Here is a 19,033-nt window from a genome sequence, read left to right on the forward strand (position 1 = left end):
GACTTTAGCTTTGCTCCAAAATTTTCCTACTCTTGATCTATATCTTGCCGCCCTACATTTCGGCATGCTTTGGCTTGCTCAGCCTTCTTGATCCTTGATTTTTTTTTACTACGTAAAATTCCAATGTACAATTAATTTTGGACGTGTAAAAAACACTTGACCATCTCAAATTGCTTGCCAAGTGGAAACTCGTCAATCAAGCTTTAGAATTGGCACTTTGCCGATTGAAAAAAAATAGATTTCTTCAATTAATTTTCAAGAATACTGAATTGCTCTTCGACCCTTTTGAAAATCAAAAGTAGCTCGACACGTTCGCAAAATGATAGAAAACCATCTCAAGAGTTAAAAACTAGAGCTGAGCTTGCTTACTCTCAAAATGATAGAAAACCACGTTCACAAGAAAACCTTAAAAAGAGTGAAAAGAAATTTGCCAGTTGCCCTGATGCCATGAAGAATTGCCTAGAGCCAAGGTGAATTGTGAATTGGGGTAGTAATGGACTTGACTTGAAGATACTTCTTGAGGGTATCCATCCCAAAACCACTCATTTTATACCCTCCATAAGGGCAGTCTCCGTCAAAGGCAGAGTAACAATTTATCCAAATAGCACCAGCCCTGATTGACCTTAAAACCCTGTTTGCGATATTCAAGTCGTTATTCATAATGCCCGCTGCTAGTCCATATTTCGTCCCATTGGCTCTCTGGATGGCCTCCTCAACATTCCTGTGCACGTACATGATACAAAACTATGATCACCGCGTTCATTTTGTTGTCAATACTAATAGAAAAGAAATAGAAACCCGGAAATGGTTTGTCCACCGAGCAATTTTAAGTGAGGTTCATCTACATTATTTGGTTATACATAGTCATTTTCCAGAAATTAATCTTTGACAATCCATCGTTAATTACCAAGGTGGAATTCAGATAATACTTCAAACGCCTTACTTGAATTTGAACAGTGACATAACAGGCCCAAAGATTTCTTCCTGGGCAATAGTCATATCATCCTGCATGAAGGGGAAAAATTTTTGATTATGTTTCATTTATAAGGTTCAACACAAAGGCAAGTGGCTTCGTAACCATAAATAGATCATTGTTGATTTAAAGCATTTACTTTGACATCAATGAATATGATGGGCTCAATTTAGTAGGACAGGTGTCGAAACTATGTAATAATAATAAAAATCCTAATTGCCAATAAAAGCAGTTGGTATCAACTCTAGTACTGGAGCAGAGACCTTGGATGTGCAATGGTTTACTAAATTCACCCTGGTTTCAAAGAGTTTGTTGAATCCGATATACCAGAATTGTCCAAGAGAAGTAATGATTTGCAGCAGCGACAAGTAGGGTCGTCTCCTCAGGGACTGGGGGAGAATTTACTTCCTTAAGAATCAAGATTAATGGGGTTTTTTTTTATGAATTAAAGAGAAAATTATTAAATTCAAATAAATTAACAAACAATAAATGAACAAGATTAATTAATGAATAACAAGACTTTAGCCAAGGGAGAAACATCAGACAAGTTTCGCACCACCGATCACTAATGTAAAGATAAACTCAAGTATTTATTAATAAACAGGTTATAACCACTAACATGCGTCAGCGATCAACCCTTCCTTACTGTCTCGATAGCTAGGGTACGCCCGCTGTCTATTTCTCGAATTAAGGAACAACCCTAGGCACGACCTTAGAATTTAATTCCCTAACTGCATTAAAAATTAGAAAAACCCTGTTCTAATCAACAAATACGCTACCAGGATTTGTTTAGATTAGCCCGTATATTTTTCTAACATGAACCTAATCATGCCAGTTGGCACTCTATTAGCGCAGATAAACAATTACGGATTTAAATGGCTAAATAGCAATTGACTGTCAAATTAATATAAATATCGGGCCCTTGATATTCAAACAACTCAACAGCTATAAGCAATATAATCCGAAATACACAAATACTAATAAATAAAAGAGAAGCTGAAAATTATTTTGATCTCACGGTAGTAGTTGAACCAAGTCGTCCGTTATCCCTTGATTAGGAGTAATTTAGCTACAATTCATGGTGTTGAACAACGCAATTAACTTGAGAGGAAAATCCATTGCCAAAAAACCACCAAAAGAAAAGTACCCGAGGCCGAATTGTGGAGAGCGAGAGGCCAACTTAATTCCCTCTTCACAATCCGTCACAATTGACTCCAAAAAGGTCTCCTCTATAGGAAAACTAACTTCCTAAAAGAGATAGGTACTCAAACTCTTAAAAGTTTCCTAAACCGACGCAATTACTAGTTAGAAACTTGACAAATAATTATATCTTCTTCCAGCTATGAAGACGACTCCCACTTGGATTAGGACACTGACCTGCATAGAATCCCGCGCACGCTGGACTTGATTGATGTCTTCTCACGCGCCCACACCTATTTTCTGCACTTTTCTTCTCCAATTGGCTAAACACCCCCTAAACATAAAATTCAAACAAAATATGTCCATTAATGCAATATCCAATCCAATAAAAAAAAGGAAATTATAACAAAATTAATGCTAAATTAGCGTCCTATCGTAATAGCCTTTTCTATCCAAGGGCTTGCCACCGTAAAATAAGGTGGCACCTTCCTTCTTGCCCCGCTGAATATATGAAAGGATTTTCTCATACTGCGTCTTGTCGACCTGCATTGTTGAACAAATTAAGTTAATTGTACTAATTATTGTACAATAAAATTTAGTGTAGTAACTTTCAGTAATTTGTTCATCATTATACTTGGGAGCCTTGACGAGAATTTGGGTCGAAAGGATCGCCCACAACCCAGATTTTGGCCTTCTCCTTCAACTTAAGTAGCAATTCATCATAAATCCCATGTTGGACAAAAACGCGAGAGCCAGCCACGCATATTTCACCCTGCCAAGAAGAAAAAATGTCAAACAAGCTTTTAACTCTAGATAATAAATTAGTAGGTAATTAAGAAGAAATATAATTAAAAAAAAAATTAGTAGTGCCTTGTTAAATAGTGATCCCTATGGGCCTTGTTCTGCAACTTTGTCAACGTCTGCATCGTTGAAAATTATAAAGGGTTACTTGGCCCAAATGATTTGTTCACGGCCAAGATTTGACCCAAAAAAATTGTAAGGTTCAAATTATTTCTTGTACCTCATTTTTAACAACGTGTGTGGGCTCATAAAAATTTATTTTAAAATTACACGTTGTGCAAATAAAGTTACGCCGTATGCAAACAAAGTTACGCCGTGTGCAAAATGCACAAAACAGCTAGGAACGGTTGCACCCCATGTTTTAAAACTCGGACCGGACCGGCCGATTCGACCGGTCAAATCAGGAACCGGCCAAGTGTCCGGTTCGAGTCATGCTTAAAAACCGGGTAAGTAAAAACCCAGTCAAATCCGGTCAAAAACAGGGTTTGATTGGAAAAAACCGGATTTTTTAGGTTCAAATAGCATTTAAAAAAAAAAAACTCAAACTTTTTTAATATTATGTTTTGACCCCTAGATTATTAAAAATTATTAATATTCCTCAAATATTTCATACTTTATCAATATTTTCTTAAAGTTTGGTATTATTTTTCAATTAAATCCATAATTTTAATTCTAAACTTGTTAATACTCATTAAATAATATAAATTGTTACTTGATTATTCTAATTTCTTTGTATTTTCTTGTTAAATATATTTAAAATATCAAATATATATGAATATACATTTATTAATATTTACATGTTATTAGGTATTTTACATATAATATTTTAAGCTTTAAATAATTTTTATTTATGACGTCATCCGATTCAACCCCTATTGAACTCGGTTGAACCCATTGACCCCTAACTTTTGAGCTTGACCGAGTCGATACCCGGTCCGATTCTGAAAACATAGGTTGCACCTGGCCGTGGTCCTACTTGCCCCCGAGTTCTAGACACAGGGGTTTCAAATTGATAGTGGCTGCAACTTGCATTATGAGACGTCCTGTAGAACCTGTAAAACTTACCTGCAAAAGAAATACATACATTGGCCAAATAAGAAGATTAATTCAAAATTTATTTAAAATATATTTTTGCATTCAGTACGTAAATATCTAGAATCAAATATCAATGAGTGGTTAAGGGTCTTTATTTATCATTTTGGAAGGGGGGTTCAACTCTCGACTACTTTACTCAAGAATTGAAAAGAATCGAGTCGTTAAGGGTCTTTATTTCTCGTCTTACAAAGATTATAGGATTCTCATCCATATTTTTTCTCGTCTACCTTAATCCATAATTGAATATAATCAAGTGTCTAAGATTCTTTATTACTCGTCTTACAAAAAGGGTCCGATTCTCAAGTGTACCATATCGATGTCCATATGAGAGCTAATAGCAGCACCAGCGGCAGGTCCAAATCCTGGCACAACCTTAAGCACTCCAACAGGGATTCCAACCTGTTCAACATTTAAGATTAACAATTGGTAAATGGAGTATTTAAATTCAATATTGGACAAGAAATGCAAGATTGAAGACTACCAGCTTTGCCAAATGTGCACAGGAGAGGGCTGAGAGGGGTGTTTGTTCAGCGGGCTTGACAACCATGGTGCAACCAGCAACGAATTCTGGGCCAACCTTCGTGGGAAATAGCCCAATCAGAAAGTTCCAAGGGATAATGTGTCCTACAACACCAATGGACTCAAGCAAGGAATATGCTTGCAGTTTCTTTTACATTTTCGGAGTATCCCCGTGTATCTTGTCTGCTGCCCCTGCATGGTAACGGATTATGTTAGGTTCATGAGTAGAGAGTTGTGTTCCATTTCGGATTATGTTTGATAGACTTTCTCGAAGTTTTTCTCCCTAACAAATTGATATCAGAGCTTCAAATTGTAAGACTGGGTTACTCATGAGCAAGTGGATTCTTCTCGGAGTTGGACAGGTGAAAATTCTCTTCTTGGTAGTGGACCAAAGTGCTAAGAAGTTTGGTTAGTGTTGGACCAAGTGCGCCATGGATTTGGCAGGGGGTCCGGTTGGTGTGAGATAGAGCCAAGGGTTGGCAGGGGTCCAAAAATCCAGTTTGGATGTTGAAAAAGAGTGGGTCAATGTTTGGGAGAAGAAGTGACCTTAGTGATAAAGGTGGACTTACATTGAGTATTAAAGTAGACTCGAAGAAGGGTTTGTAAATTTGGAGTTTAGTTAGTATTGGACCACGTGCGCCATGGGTTTGGCAGGGGGTCCGGTTGGTGTGAGATGGAGCCAAGGGTTGGCAGAGGTCCAAAAATCCAGTTTGGATGTTGAAAAAGAGTGGGTCCATATTTGGGAGAAGAGGTGATCTTGGTGATAAAGGTGGACTTACATTGAGTATTAAAGTAGGCTCGAAGAAGGGTCTGTAAATTTGGGTTTAATGTAGGGGTTACTCATGAAGGGGGAGATTTGTTAGGTTCATGAGCAAAGGATTGTGTCCCACATTGGTCCAAGAAATGGAGAAAGAGCGGTTAATATGTAAATAAGGGTCCAAAACCTAATAGCTTAAGCTTTTGGGTCAGAGTTGGATTCCTGACTTACATATTGGGCTCTTTGGTAGATTCTCTCGAGGTGTTTCTCCCTGACAGATTGTGTCTAAAGCAAGTGGAATATCAGCAATCTTTAACAGATAAATGAATTTTCCAGCATCAATTGCATCCAGAGCGGCTAGTTCTTCTGTGTTTTGCTCGATCAAATCTGCAAACTTCAATAGTATCTTTCGCCTAGCCTGATGACAAACCAAAAGAGAAAGGAAACTGTAATCTCAAGCAGTCTCAAAGGTAATTCTATGGTCTACTAAGGTTGTTACTTAGGTTTTGACACAAAAATAAGAAAAACCTTTCAGGGGGTGAAGTATTCCGTGATAGATGATGTGTAAAAAAAAATCAGACAGTCTTTGTAGATTGGAGAAGGGTAATGTCGAAAATCAAATACAATATGAACGATAACTCATATTTTAACCCCCTATAATTTTGTACTTTTTCACATTATCCTTTATAGTTCCAAATTCTATACGCAACTCTTGGATGGGAGTGTAATTAAGTGAGAGGTCTTGGGTTACATTTAAAAAAAAAAAAAAAAAAAAAAACTCCCTCATGCTTTACACTAATCTATCAAAGTGACAAAATCATCCTTCATAAAAAAAAAAAAAATCAGTTAAAATGTCAATACCACCCCTAGTTAAAAGCTAAAATGACTACAATGGTCAAAATATATAAATCTAGGATGAATTATAATTTAACCCATTATACTATAATTCTCTTTTTTGAAAAACAAATCGAGACTCCACGACTTACAAGAAAAAAAAAAAAAAAAAAAAGAGGTTGAGAGAGCAGAACAAAAAATTTCATGCTTATCTAATTGATGTCCTGACGAATTGAGTTCAACTTTTAGAATGTTCATGCTTATCTAATTTTTTATGATTTCAAAAACTATATATATGATCTTCTATTCTTAATAAATTATTTTCATCTTGACCTAGGAGTACTCTTGGCATTCTGGTGACTCTCATTTGGAGAACGATTTTCATCACTTTGGTTCTTGAATTTAATTTATGGCGGGTTATATAAAATATGCATATGAGACAAGTTTTGACACTAAAAAAATGACAAATGTGATAAGGTTTGGATTGCTAACAAGGACTTGGCTACTTGGATTACCTGGATTTGGTCTATAAGACAAACCACTTAATTGGACCAATAGAACAATGACGGCGCTGTAAGCACGCAAGACTATAGGAGGGAAATAAGAAGACAAGAATCATACGCTGCCATGAAAACGAGGCCGCGGGCCGCGATCAAAAGCTTCTCGGGCAGCTTTGACAGCCGAATCAACATCCTCCTTGCCCAAGCAATTTTTGCAATTGCCTCTCCACTTCTTGGATCTATTATCTCGAATGTCCTTCCTATACATGAAAATTTTTCCAGAAAAACACAGTAGTACAATTTAGTGTAACCAATTATACCGTAGTAAGTAAACCTATTCAAGAATCTTTCAGACTAAATTGAACATCAACGTCAATATCCCTGTATCACTCAAGCAAGTTAGGGTGATTAATTTTCATACTTGTAAATATTCGACAAGCAATAAAAAAAAAAATAGGGTTAATAACACTTTGTCCACCTGAACTATAGGCATAGTCGGCAAAGAATAAAAAAAAAAATACACTTTGTCCCCCCCAACACTAGTAAATGTTAGGCTCTCAAAATGCGTGAAACATTTAATTTCAACTTTGCCCTTAGTATTATTCACACTTTGTTCCTCCCTTGAGCCCAAAAATAAAAGCGTACACTTTGCTTTAGTAATTAGCAACTATTTATATAATATATTGAACCAATAAGAAAGTTATAATATAATATTAATATTCAAAACTAACATACTTTATGCCAAAACATTATTGATGAAAATTATCATATATATATATATATATATATATATAGTTCTTCAAAATAAACTTTCTATAACATTTCTTTACAATGTAAGTTTGTAAGTTTTTTTACAGATAGAATTAAAAACATTTATAGTTAAAAATGTGCTCTAAATGCTTTCATATGCCAAAATATCTTTTGAAATATTTAAGATTAACTTAAAATCTTTAACCTCAAAGAATTAAAAAATGAGTTATGTAAGAATTTAGTAAATTTGACGTTGACAAACTATTATCAACAAAAATTTTAAAAGCGCTTGTCAAATATAAGCATCAAAAGATAATGTCCAATATAAGTTTAAACATGAAAAATAACAACTTTGTGCTTTTACTTGATTAATTTAAAAGATATAAATGTGCTTTTAAATTACAATATTTGCTGCAAAGGTATATGTATTTTGCTGATATCAAATTTATTGAAATTTTACCTAACTTATTTTTAAAATTTTGAGGTTAAAGATTTAAAAGGTAATTTTACAAATTTTAAAAGATACTATGGCACATGAGAGTGTTTATAGTACATTTTTTACTATGGAAGTTTCTAATTCTATCTTGAAAGAAAACTTACAAAAATACATTGTAAGGAAATGTTGACAGTCAAGTGATTATACAGAAAGCTTATTTTAAAGAACTATATACATATACATATGCATATACACACACACATACATATATATATATGGAATTTTTAATCAATAATATTTTGATGTAAAGTATGTTAGTTTTAAATTTTAAGTATTATAATTTTATTACTTTCTTATCAGTTCAGTATATAATATATAGAGTTGCTAATTATTAAAGCAATGTATACATTTTTTGGCTGAATGGGGAAAAGTGTGAACAATACTTAAGGCAAAGTTGGAAGCAAAATTTTCACTTGTTTTGAGGCCTAACATTTACTAGAGTAGGGGGCAAAATGCGACTACTCCTGTAGTTCGGGGATATAGTGTTATTAACCCTAAAAAGTATACCAAGTAGCCCGGACACTAAGACTGCCTAAGCATTTTCCAGTCAATCCATATCATCCCAAGACCAAGTAGTAACAGTAGAATTGTTCAAAGGTAAGATTGAGTTTAACTGAGTAACTTTCCTTTCGGTTTCCGCAGTAGATCCAGTACTTTCACGCTTTCTTGTTCCATTCATATTGAATCCAAGAATGTTGGAGAACATAAAGAAAGAAGGAAGAGAACAATTAAGTAGGAATCTGAAACAGAATCAACGAACTCTCCATTAATGAACATCTTGGTGAACTTTATTGTAGGAACCTTAACATGCTGAGACTCCAAGCTTTCGTTTCCATTACTCTGGACAGTCATCTAAGTCTCAATTTCTAAACCCCTCCCTTCTAGTTAACTCTGTTTCCTATGTTCTCCTTTCCGTGGAAGAAATAGCCTATAATTTACAGATGCATATACCTCATAGGAGAATTTTCTTGTATGTTATTACGTGACTCTAGCTCCTTGTTTTCTAGCGCTAATAAAACTACGTCCCACCTGATAATTGTACTATCCCAATAAAACTATTTCGAACCGAAGTGGATAAACTTCTGAGGCCATATTGTAGAAATTGATAGTACAACATGTTCAACTGTTATTGTCTACTAGGTAAAATGATTCTCTTTGGGATCTATGTTCTTTGTTCATAAATCTTCACTCCCTTATGATATATGCTTAGGAATTATTATTGCACCACATTTGTATGCCCCAATAGCTATGAGAATTGGGAAGGAAAGGTGTCAAACTCATGATTAAAAAGTGCTCAAAAATAAAAACTAGAAAACATTTTGGCAGCTAGCAGTTGAGGCTTTTAATAAAAAGTCGATCAAAGCCGGCTGTGCACTGCAAGTTCTACGTATCTATCTTTTCTTGTATGTAACTTAATTAACAAGAAACAGTTGTAATATTCTGATGCTGGATAAGCATGGAATAAGTAGTATAATGAAGCTAATGCCTCATATATTCCTAGTTCTTTGGAAGATCCCCTCACATATATTCACCTACCTATCTTCCAATATAAGGATGCATAGTTTCAACGACATTCCATTGGAAACAAAAATGTGTAGGAAAAAAACATTAATCCAGAGCAAAAGAAGAAGTTATGTAAATCTAGTAGTTAACTATGGACCATGCATGACAGAAGGAATTTCAAAACGTGGTCTCTATCTAAATTCTAAGCGCAATCATTTCCTAAATTGCGGATTTCGATCAGGGGTGGAGCGGAAGCTGAATGTTGATCTGAGTGCAATCCAATTCCTAAATTCTAAGAACACGAGGATGCCATATGTGGAAGGAAGGGAAAGTCCCAAGAACGAGGGATACTAGGATTGTTTGTTTTGAAGGAAAGGGAAGGAAAGGAAAGCAAAGGAAAAGAAACGAAGGGATACGGTTGTTTGCGTTTGGATAGATTTTTGAGGAAGGAAAAGAGAGAGAGAGGGGTTATTCTCTTGGAATCTCAAGCTCTCCTTTTTGGTTTTCTTTTTTTTTTTTGGTTTGAGACATTATTTAAAATTTGTGTGGAGGATAGTAAATTCATTTTGCACCAAAATTGGATGTGCCAACAATCTGCATCCTCTTCTTAATAAATACACTCAAATTTGTTGATTATTGGTTGGTTTGAATGTGAGGAAAGTATAGCAATTTCGCATCAAAATTTTAAGTGCCAGCAATTTGCATTTGCTTCTTAATAAATACCCCAATTTTGTTGGTTATAAGTACACTAGTCTTTTCGCACCAAAGTTTGAAGTGCCATCAATTTACATCCACTTCTCATTAAGTACCCCAAGTTGGTACCCTCCATTGAGGATTTGTTAATCTGACACGAAAGTAGGAGTTCGGCAGCCATCCTTTCTCTTCATTCTTTCTTTTTGTGAGAATCCTACAAAGAATAATTCGTTGTGAACGTTATTCTATTTCCTTCAATAAAATGGAGGTTAGGTTCTCCTAATAAAATTTATTCTGATTGAGGATTCGGGGGCAGTTGCTTTATGTAGAATCATTTTAGTGAATTAGCATATTAGGTGCTTAATTCAATATCTTTCCTTACCTTTAAAAGATAAAGAAAAAAGAGTGGTTAGGACGAGAAGTAACAGCTAATCTAAGGAAATCAAGATAAATGAAACTTTTAAAATTTTCTAAAAAACTATGTGTTTTTAAATTAAGCTTATAAAATTATTATAAATAAAAATGTAACTAACACATGATAATTTAATTTTTTTCCCTTCCCTAATTCAAATAATATTTTTAAGGGTTTTTTGACAGGTGGTGCCCTTAGGGCAAGGCACCCACTAACACATCTAGTATTCACCTAATCTACTATATATATACACATATTAATAATTATTATACTCTCTTTCATTTATATACTTTCTCTATTTAATCTTACTTACTCTCCCTTATATTTATTTACTTTTTCTAATTAATCTTATATTTTCAAAAATATAACACCAAAAATATATCTTTACAAGTGCTCATACAAACCGTATTTTTTTATATTTCCTTTATTTTTCTTTCACATTTAATCTAAACAAGATAGATGAAATCTATTTTCCTCTATTCTCTGCTCCTTTCTTTTTCACTAGAGTTCCCTTCTTTCCTTTCCTTCCTTTTACTTCGTTCCAAATGGGGCCTAAGTAGTGGTCTGTATTGTATTCTCAGTCTACTAATTTATCAATGTGTCGACTAACCAAAAAAATATATACATTTTAAGGTATTGAATTGTAGAAATTTTGAATTGGAGGAAATTCAAGACAATTATGTAGCAATAAGTAATATAATAACAATTTTGAATAAACAAAAATGATTACGACAAGCACAAACAGAAAGTTTTCTATATAAAAATAATAATTTAACGAGTAATGAGTAATATGAGTAAAAAAAAGAGAAACTCAAGACAATTATGTAGCAATGAGTAATATGATAACAATTTTGAATAAACAAAAATGATTACTACAATCACAAACAGAAAGTTTTCTATATATATATATATATATATATATATATATAAGTAATTTAACGAGTTGTGGAGCATCATAGGATTCTTTACGTTCTCGCGTTTTATTTATTAGTTATGTATGATGCTATTGTCATCATGCATTATTATTGTTCCATACTAGTTATAGAACTAAAATAGCTCTAATACACTTGTATTTTCACCGAAATATTTACAAAATTCCGCTATTGACGAGAAGAATAACTCCTCTAAGTGCAAAACATAACAAAGAATGTCTCTTGAGCATAATATCTTGTGCCATTATAGCATACACGTCTATGGCTACTTGTAGTTGGCTATAGACGTTGCATCTTCAACACATTTTACATCATACAGATGGTAATGCAATGCAAATGGATGCTTCTGATTTTGTATCTCTCTTCGTGGCAAATTTTCTGTGTAATTATTTAATACTAATGCAGTTCTGAGCCCCACATGAGATTTTCGGTGTCGCTTTTCAATAAAATTTGGTACCAACTTTATATTTATACTAAGTTTTCTGTTTAAAAAATTGGTTTGATTTGATTCGAAACACTGAATTTGATACCGAGTAGCGGAGTCGAAAAACCCATTTGTCTTGGCCCGCTCGGCGCTTAAACCTGCCGACTTGCTTGGAAGCTCATTGGTCAATCGTACACGCAATGAACCAAATATTCAAAGTCAACTAGAAGTTGCAACTTAGGTTCATTGTCCGACCAAAATGAAATGTTCCCAGTATATTCGCCAGAGCCCAAAAATTCCTAGTGATGAATCCTCATCCACTATCATAAATATTCTTATAAGCAACATGTCACTGATTTTTTTTTTTTTTTTTGTCTACACACAGGTGTCCGAATCAATTCTTACGGAGTCCGACTAATTCCCTGCGGTCCGGAAGAGGAGATCCCACTCCACACCGAGCACGTTAATAACGGGATTCAAATTTTGGATAAATCAGGAAGGTCGTCATACCGTAAAGAGGGAGAGCGGACCGTTCGAGCTATTTCGTGGGGAGGCAGAAGCAGACCGTGTGTCACCGATTAGTCCTGCAATTTTCAAGTTCCCAAATTTCTGCATGCTAAGTCATTTAATCAAAGGACCAACAACCCCTTTGACCGTGTTACAAACGTGTGCCCCGTTGAATTGATAAGCAAGGCATTCCTCAAGTCTCCTTATTTTATTTCCAGGTGCCCTCCTGGAATGCATGTTGGCCAACTTGGCCGGCGTATCCCAACTTGTGATGATGGTGGTATCTGGTCACGCTATCATGTGAAAAGACATAATTTTAGTACCCAAGCCTCAAAAGGCACGCTTCCATTCACATTTATTGTTCTTATATTCAAACGTTAATCTTGTAATTCATTACCCCATATTATTATCGATTTGAAAATCAAATTTCATAGTCAGACTAACCACTTGATTGCCTTTAATAAGGCTCTTGCCCTGTGAGCTTGGTTTAGTGCCGTTTAGGTATAAATTGTGTAACATTATTAAATTTTAATGTTTAATTCTTCTAGATTCACTACTTTCCGTAGCACAGGCACAGCACTCATCAAGAGTTATATACAGCAAACGTTTTTCTTTCCTCCAAATTTGTTCGCTAAGGAGGTGTTTTGCTTTAGGCTTGGTCCTCCGGCTCTTGATGAAAGCACAATGGCATACGGCATGAACTTTCCATTCAACGGGTCCAAAATCCAAATGTCCAATACATCTGCCTTTGTTGACCTGCGAAAACAAAACCAAAATACCATTTATTAATACCTCAATTTACTAATAATAAATAGAAATTAAAAAAATTAAAGATAACTACTCCATATTTTCTCATTTTTGAAAAAATATAATAATATTGCCCGCTGCCCATACTAGGCAGGGGCAGTTCACGTTCCCGTGACGGCCACCTCACGACACGGATCTCGCATAAAGACAACGAAAATGACCCTGCAATTGAATCCGACGTGAAAACGGCGCCTGAGCTCATCTTAACGGCCTTATTTGTTTTCCCACATCAGAAACAAAGAATTGGGTAGATCACACAACTGAAGCCCATCTCAAACATCCGCACCCAAAGAGGGAAAAAAATCATCAAATATTGAATATAGTGTATACAAAAACACACCCAAAAAAAAAAAAGAAATGTCAAAATAAAAAATCCAATTCTTATCAAACTTCCATTCCAGAATCCAGAAGCCCAAAAAAAAAAGGCAATTTCTAACTATTTTGCACCTGTATATACGTATGTATAAGTCGCTGTATCTATATACTCTTATATTTTTCTCAAACTCGATTTTTGAATGTTCTCCTTTTTCTTTTCTTTTTTTCCCCCCTTTCTATCCTCTGTATTACTTTATTTTCTACGGTTTTATCGGCAGTAAGTATATATTTGAATAAGGAATAAAATATTGCTGCCTAGGACTTCCATGGCGACAGCATTGATTCCTCCGGGCGTCTTTCCTTATACCAGCAGCATAGCCAACGGCCTGCGGCGGAGGCGGCGGCGAGCAACACCTGTACGCCCCCGCACGCTGCGGAGACTGATGACAACTCCCCTGAGCCATTTTCGTCGGCTGAAGCCTCGATTGAGTGGGAGAACAGTTAAACGACAGCGGAGTTGACGGCGGAGACGGAGTATAGATCGCCGGAGCAGCCATTCTCAAAGGCTGAAACCGCGTCGGCGAAGAAGGTGAAGAGAGCTTTTTCACTGATTGAACTGGTGATAATATAGCTCTAATCTTCAACTCCAGGTGACTGAACTCCGAAGCGCGGTCGTACTCATCGATGACATTCCTGAGCTCTTCATCGGATTTAATTGAAATCAAAACATCTAAATCTTCGCTCGGTAACTTACACTTTAAATTCACCGAAGTTCCAGTTAATTCTCCAAATTTCACCAGCAACTCTGAAAATTAAAAATCATTATAAAAAAATCAGCTTTACAACCAAAAATTCGTAAATTAGCAACCAAAACTAGATGAATCTGAAAAAAAAAATGTACCTGAAAAGGAGATAGAGCGATCGACGGAGAGAATACGAGTGTGGCCGCCGACGTAACGAAGGACGCCGTCGGACGGGCGAGGAAGGATTTGACCGTTGTAACTATAAAGAAATTTGACGGATTTCCTGGAATTAGGGCTTGAAGTCAAGCTTCTAGTCATTATTCGGTTGAATTGGAGTTGAATAATGAAATTTTAGAGAGAGAATGGGAGCTGAGGAAATTGTAGGGAAAGGAAGAGAAGATGCTCTGAAGGAGTTGTGTGGCACCTTCAAGAATCACAGGAGATGACTGAGGGAGTATTTATCGGAGGGAGGAAGGCTAGAATTGGAATTTCATGTGTTGAATTCAACACGGAAAAGTTGTATGGGTCGGTCGAAAATGGGGGTTGCATTGTTTTGAGGTTTTAAAGTTTTACCAAAATAAGATGTTTGAAATTGAGCAAGTGCTTTAATTTTTGAATTATTGTTCCTTTTTGAGCTTTTTATTTTTTTTTAAAGAGTTATGATTGCGTGTTTCAAAACAGCAAAAAAAAAAAAGGAAAAAGAGAGAGAGATAGAGAAAAAAAAAATGTTACGCTTGCGTGTTTTGTTGAGTATTTGTTTATATTTTCGACAATAAGGATCTAAATTTCATAATAATTTGCTTCTTCAAATCAAAAAAAGGGAAGCAATTACGTATTTTGCTTCTTATATTTGATATTTTAAACAACGATATAAAGGTTAATTATTCACAATACCTTCTTCTATTAAGTTATTTGTTCGTTCTTTTAAGACTTCTTTGAATAGTAGGGTAATAAAGTGTATATGAAAAACTAGGGATGTTAAATGATCTAATGGTAGGAATTTAAAAATATATTAAATTAGGCTATTTCTTTAGTTTGCTTGTTTAGTTGTTTATCTTTAATCGTATGCTCGTGTTTTGTAGTAAGTACTTAAAATTACACTTATGTCAATATTATTTTGGCCCTATATCACTTTATTTCTCACACAACTACATTAATAAAAAGAACATTAAACAATTTCTTAAGTTCATTAATTAGTTATAGAAAACATTTTAAAAATTTTTATTTACATGTTTGTAGTATGCCCATAATTTCACAATTAACATAACATTTTTTTCTCCTCAAGAAAGAAATTTTTTTTCAACAACTCTCTTTTTAGCCTATAGTAGTGCGTTTCCTCATTTTAGAACAAATAAGGAAATGTAGACGTGCAGTAATATTTAGAATCTTCTGTTCCGAAATTACCTTTTGTCTCATTGATCTCATATTTATATAGTTGCTACGTGTGTTCATTCGAATTCATCATAAGTTTGCTACATGTGATACATCAATTCACATAATAACTGTATAAAAACGGGACAGACGAGATAAAGAGTGATTCCGGACAGGAGATTCGAAGCATTGTAGTTGAGGAAATATATTATGCGGATATTCGCTATAACAGAATAATATATTTCATGGCTTTACCTTTGCTCAGGTTTGAGAATTTCAATGTAGAAGAAAGGGGACAGTGGTCCATTAGAGGTGGGATTAGTGGCAGTGATGGGGTGGAGCCCTTCTTCCAAGTGGCGAGGAATGGTGGCGTCGGGCATTCGAGTTTTTGTTTGGCCCTTTGGGATTCGCTTTGCCGCAAAATGCTGGTATGAAATAGCAGCGGCCGGTGGCTCTGGGCTTCATGCCTTAGCTAATTAGGCAAAAGGGTCGGCTATCCGAACCGTTCTGCTTTCGACACGCAAGTTAACGGCACCAGCTTTTCTGGTCGCCTGCTTTGTCTAGGGGGCCCACTCAACTGAAACTTTTTCCTTTTTGTTTTTAGTTTTGTTTTCTGGAAGAAAGAACTTTCCTTTTTTATTATTTTGAGTGCCAGTGAGGTCCACTTGTGATTGATTTTTTTTTTTTTTTTTATCAATTGTCATCCCTACTCTTATTCCTACTTTAATTAGGGGAGACTCAACTGAACCTACGAGAGACCGATGGAAATAGAACCACCATCGGACCAGACGGATGCGCTCCTACTCCTACGCACCCGTCTGGATTTGAAGCAGATTGTGGCATTTAAGGGCTTGGTGGTGGCCACTACACCAGTCCAAGAGCTGGCGGTTGGTTACTTGACCACTTTTTTCTTTTTATATTTTTTGGCTGTATTGTTACTTAGGAGCCAATGGATTGTGGAATTTCTTCTTTCTCTGATTTGCTCAATTTACATCAGATGAGGGGAAACAAAAATATTTATATAGGAAGATAAGTAGGTACGTCATCTTTAAATAAAGGGGAGTACCCAATATCACGTTTACATAGGAAAAGCCGTGTGCCATGCATGAGTCATAAGAGTACAGGATAGGATAAAAAGCGTAGCAACTTCCAAATTTGTAATAGTTATTCAACAAGAGTCACCATAACAGTTTTTTCCAAGTATCTTTAATATATTTCACGCATATCACATTCCGAAAAGGTGTTAGAGTGAATAAAATTTTTCCAAATAATAGGCATAACATGCTCACCTGTGCTTAATTTGGGTATGGGGAGGGATGAAAGAATATGCACAATAATAGGTTCAAATTTTGAATCTTAGACTTCACCGTTGGGGGTCAAAAGGGTATAGGAAAGGGTGAGAGGTAAAAAAAAAAAAAAAGGTGGGTCATGCAACCAAAGAATGAATAAATGATACTATAATACTAAGGCAAAGCCAACTTTTGCATGAAAGACACATTTGACATATAGGTTGGCAGCTTAGCGTGCGCTTGATAAAATTGAAATATGAAATCTGAATCCATTAAACTATTGAATTGTTAAGTATTAAATCTAAAACATTTAAGTGCATATCACATTCAATGATAAGTGAATAACTTATCACTTAATTTTGAAAATAAATTTTGTCTAATAAATTCAGTGCCACTTAATTAATTCAAATGTTCAATTTTTTATTAACAAATAATTTAAAAATGTTAATATTTGAATTCATTAAATTTAAGTGTTGAATTGAATTAAGATTTGAATTCATTAAGTTTAAATATTGAATTGAATTATCAAACAGAGACTCAGTCAGAAATATTAAAATTTGCAAAGACTAATAATGTCTTGTAGTAAAATATTAGAATGCAGTCATACATAGTGATGATCTTCGTCTATACATCTAAAGTGGTCGATGCATACTTTCGCAGTGGCTGAACTAATATCCACTTGCTAATTTGATTCCTTTGAGTCATCAGCACTCAGCAGATAAGGCCTATATGGACCTGAATTTTGTACCCGTACAACGTTTATTGCTTAAACCTGAATATTCTATATTTCCAGTGGAGGCGACAAGCCTATTCTATTATATGATACCCTCGCCATGGATTCTTTTGATATGTTCCGGGGTCAGATTTCCATCACCAAGTCTGGTCATATTTTGGCTTTTGGCCTCATTGGAGAACAACAACAGGGACACCAGAAAAGATTGTTAGCCTCCAGAACAGATTCAAATCTTTATGGGGTGGGAGTTCAAGGATTCAAACTTTATGTCTCGTCACTTTGCTACTAGCATGTGGTTTCTCCAAATCTATACAGGTGTATAGTGCATTCGTTTTATCCGATGGTGATTCAGTTTTCGTCGATTTCCTCGTAAAATAGGCTATAGTAGGAGTAGGCTACGTATTGCTGATGATTGACAAAAAAAAAAAAAAAAAAAACTAATTAATCATACTTATAGTGATTGTGGTTGATGAATTTTTACCAAACAACTCCTACATTAGTACTAAATACTTTTCCATGGATGCTAGATAAGTCTATTCGTGAAAATTAGATTGATAGACTTTGATCAGCCCGTGTCTCATTAAAGAACCACAAGGACATAAATTGCCTTCCCAGATTTTGCAAATCAAAATGCAGAAAAGCATATTGAGCTATACAACGACTGCAGTATTGCAAATTATATGATGAAAAGAATAATTAGCAATGAGAAAACAAATTAGTTGAAGAGATTATAAACATTTGGCATCAGTTATTTGAGGACTTTTAAATGAAGGAGATAATCACATTCAATTGGAATGAAATCATGCATAGGAAATTGCAGTTCAACAAATATACATTCTTTTGAAATCACGAACATGGTATACTGATCAATCTATGGATGCGATTTCAGAAAAACAAAACAATGAAAATTGTGAATAAGTCATTTCTACCTTTTGTGGTGTGTCCTCCTTTCATTTCCGAAATTGCCCAAAAGGATCACTCAAACCAAATCCAAAAAGTTGTGAAGTCAATCTGCTTTTTTTTTTTTAATACAAAAAAAATAAAGAAGCAAAAAGACTTCCCTTAACAGATTCTTTTGGCATTTAGAAAGTTTCATTATTCTTTGTAAATAATGAACGAACTAGTTCAGAATTTAACTAGGGAGAATCCTATCTCCAATCGTGGCTTTCGGTCTGAGAATCAAATCCCGTACTCTTGAAGAAAGGAGAGCGAACCTAAATAGAATAATGGCTGCGATGCTCTTTCCATTTCCAAATTCCAACCAGGTGGTTTCTTCACTTAATTGTCAGCAGGCATCTAATTATGACAGTAATAGTGTATCATACCGACATAAACACGTGGAATCCCAAACTTGTGGTGTTGAATTTCTAGAGCCCTCTCTAATCATCTTAAAATGCAGGTGTACACCCTTTTAGAATGAAGGCCATTAATACAAGAGA

At 35.1% G+C, this 19,033-nt stretch overlaps 1 protein-coding gene and 1 pseudogene across 1 annotated transcript; both read right to left on the minus strand.

Moving 5' to 3' along the window:
- Positions 1–437: 437 nt before the first annotated feature.
- LOC113738535 (aldehyde dehydrogenase family 2 member C4-like) lies at positions 438–8,717 on the minus strand (annotated as a pseudogene).
- A 4,717-nt stretch (positions 8,718–13,434) lies between these two features.
- LOC140005276 (uncharacterized) lies at positions 13,435–14,648 on the minus strand. Its single transcript, XM_072046008.1, has 2 exons — positions 14,360–14,648; positions 13,435–14,263 (listed from the first exon to the last, which is right to left on the minus strand). Exons 1-2 carry the CDS (start codon positions 14,517–14,519, stop codon positions 13,719–13,721), a joined length of 705 nt encoding a protein of 234 aa, XP_071902109.1. The 5' UTR covers positions 14,520–14,648; the 3' UTR covers positions 13,435–13,718.
- Positions 14,649–19,033: the final 4,385 nt, after the last annotated feature.

This window comes from Coffea arabica, chromosome 4c, assembly GCF_036785885.1.
Source record: "Coffea arabica cultivar ET-39 chromosome 4c, Coffea Arabica ET-39 HiFi, whole genome shotgun sequence".
Lineage (NCBI taxonomy): Eukaryota > Viridiplantae > Streptophyta > Magnoliopsida > Gentianales > Rubiaceae > Coffea > Coffea arabica.

What these genes read in the sequence shown, in the direction of transcription:
- LOC140005276 (XM_072046008.1), bottom strand. Translation starts at nt 14,519, where the DNA reads ATGACTAGAAGCTTGACTTCAAGCCCTAATTCCAGGAAATCCGTCAAA. An exon ending in TCGCTCTATCTCCTTTTCAG is followed by an intron (nt 14,264 to 14,359) that starts GTACATTTTTTT and finishes TTTAATTTTCAG; the next exon opens with AGTTGCTGGTGAAATTTGGA.